The sequence below is a fragment of the Entamoeba dispar genome, genomic scaffold, assembly GCF_000209125.1.
Source record: "Entamoeba dispar SAW760 scf_1105229459065 genomic scaffold, whole genome shotgun sequence".
Taxonomy (NCBI): Eukaryota; Evosea; order Mastigamoebida; family Endamoebidae; genus Entamoeba; species Entamoeba dispar.
This window is the reverse complement of record NW_001853506.1, coordinates 1-1,325: the sequence shown is the minus strand read 5'-3', so window position 1 is coordinate 1,325 and position 1,325 is coordinate 1. Positions and strand designations below refer to the sequence as shown.

At 30.9% G+C, this 1,325-nt stretch overlaps 1 protein-coding gene across 1 annotated transcript, besides 1 other annotated feature; it reads left to right on the top strand.

Moving 5' to 3' along the window:
• Nucleotides 1-17: 17 nt before the first annotated feature.
• EDI_192970 (actin, putative) lies at nucleotides 18-689 on the top strand (the record flags this gene model as incomplete). The annotated part of the gene is made up of 1 exon (XM_001735338.1): nucleotides 18-689. The coding sequence occupies one exon, from the start codon at nucleotides 18-20 to the stop codon at nucleotides 687-689; it is 672 nt and encodes a 223-aa protein (XP_001735390.1).
• Nucleotides 690-716: 27 nt separating this feature from the next.
• Nucleotides 717-755: a sequence feature (AT_rich).
• Nucleotides 756-1,325: the final 570 nt, after the last annotated feature.

The window sequence follows — 1,325 nt, the reverse complement described above, 5'->3', positions numbered from 1 at the left end:
AGACAACTGGTATTGTTATGGATTCAGGTGATGGAGTTTCACACACTGTTCCAATTTATGAAGGATTCTCACTTCCACATGCTATTCTTAGACTTGATCTTGCAGGACGTGATCTTACTGATTATCTTATGAAAATCTTAACTGAAAGAGGATATGCATTCACTACTACTGCAGAAAGAGAAATTGTTAGAGATATTAAAGAAAAACTTTGCTATGTTGCAGAAGATTTCAATGAAGAAATGCAAAAAGCAGCATCAAGCAGTGAACTTGAAAAGAGCTATGAACTTCCAGATGGACAAGTTATCACAGTTGGAAATGAAAGATTCAGATGCCCAGAAGCACTCTTCCAACCATCATTCCTTGGTATGGAATGTAATGGTATTCATGAAACTACCTACAATTCAATTATGAAATGTGATGTTGATATTAGAAAGGATCTTTATGGAAATATTGTTCTTTCAGGAGGAACATCAATGTATCCAGGTATTAACACCAGACTTGAAAAAGAAATGATTCAATTAGCACCACCAACAATGAAGATTAAGGTTATTGCCCCACCAGAAAGAAAATATTCAGTTTGGATTGGAGGATCAATTCTTGCATCACTTTCTACATTCCAAAATATGTGGATTACCAAAGAAGAATATGATGAATCAGGACCAGCTATTGTCCACAGAAAATGCTTCTAAGCGTTTAATTTATTCTCAATTGGTTTCTTTTATATTTTTTATTTTAATACAAAAATTAATTAAAATGTCATTTGTTCTACCACTTCAGCACTGTTTAATGGTCTTTTTCTACGATCACGAACTGCTTGAAATGTTGTACGAATAACAATGAATAGAACTGTTGCCAATACAAAAAGAGGGAGAAAGATCATTCCTGGAAGTACTTCTCTGGTGATTTCATTTTCTTTTGCTTCTACAAAAACAGGTTTGCCGAGTGTTGTTGATATGAAAAGACAAATAACAATTGATGTGATGGTCATTTAATTAATATTTGTGGTTATTCTTTCGTTTTTTTTAGATTTTTAGATTTTATTTTTGTAATATATAACAACAAAGTTAAAAGGTTCATTTTTTTGAATTTCATTCAAAAATCAAAAACACTAGAAAAAAAAAAAGAATAGAAAAAGTTCAGAAGAAGAGTTATTGAAACAAATTTTGTCAAAACTTAAATTTATTCTATTCATCTCATAAAATCATATCATCTATTCGATAATGAAGAAACGAAAGAGGTGTGATTCAAATGTTACTAATACAGAAGAAGAAATCAAAAGACAATTAAATGAATTTGAACAAATGCTTCCTTCATCTCTTAAAGCC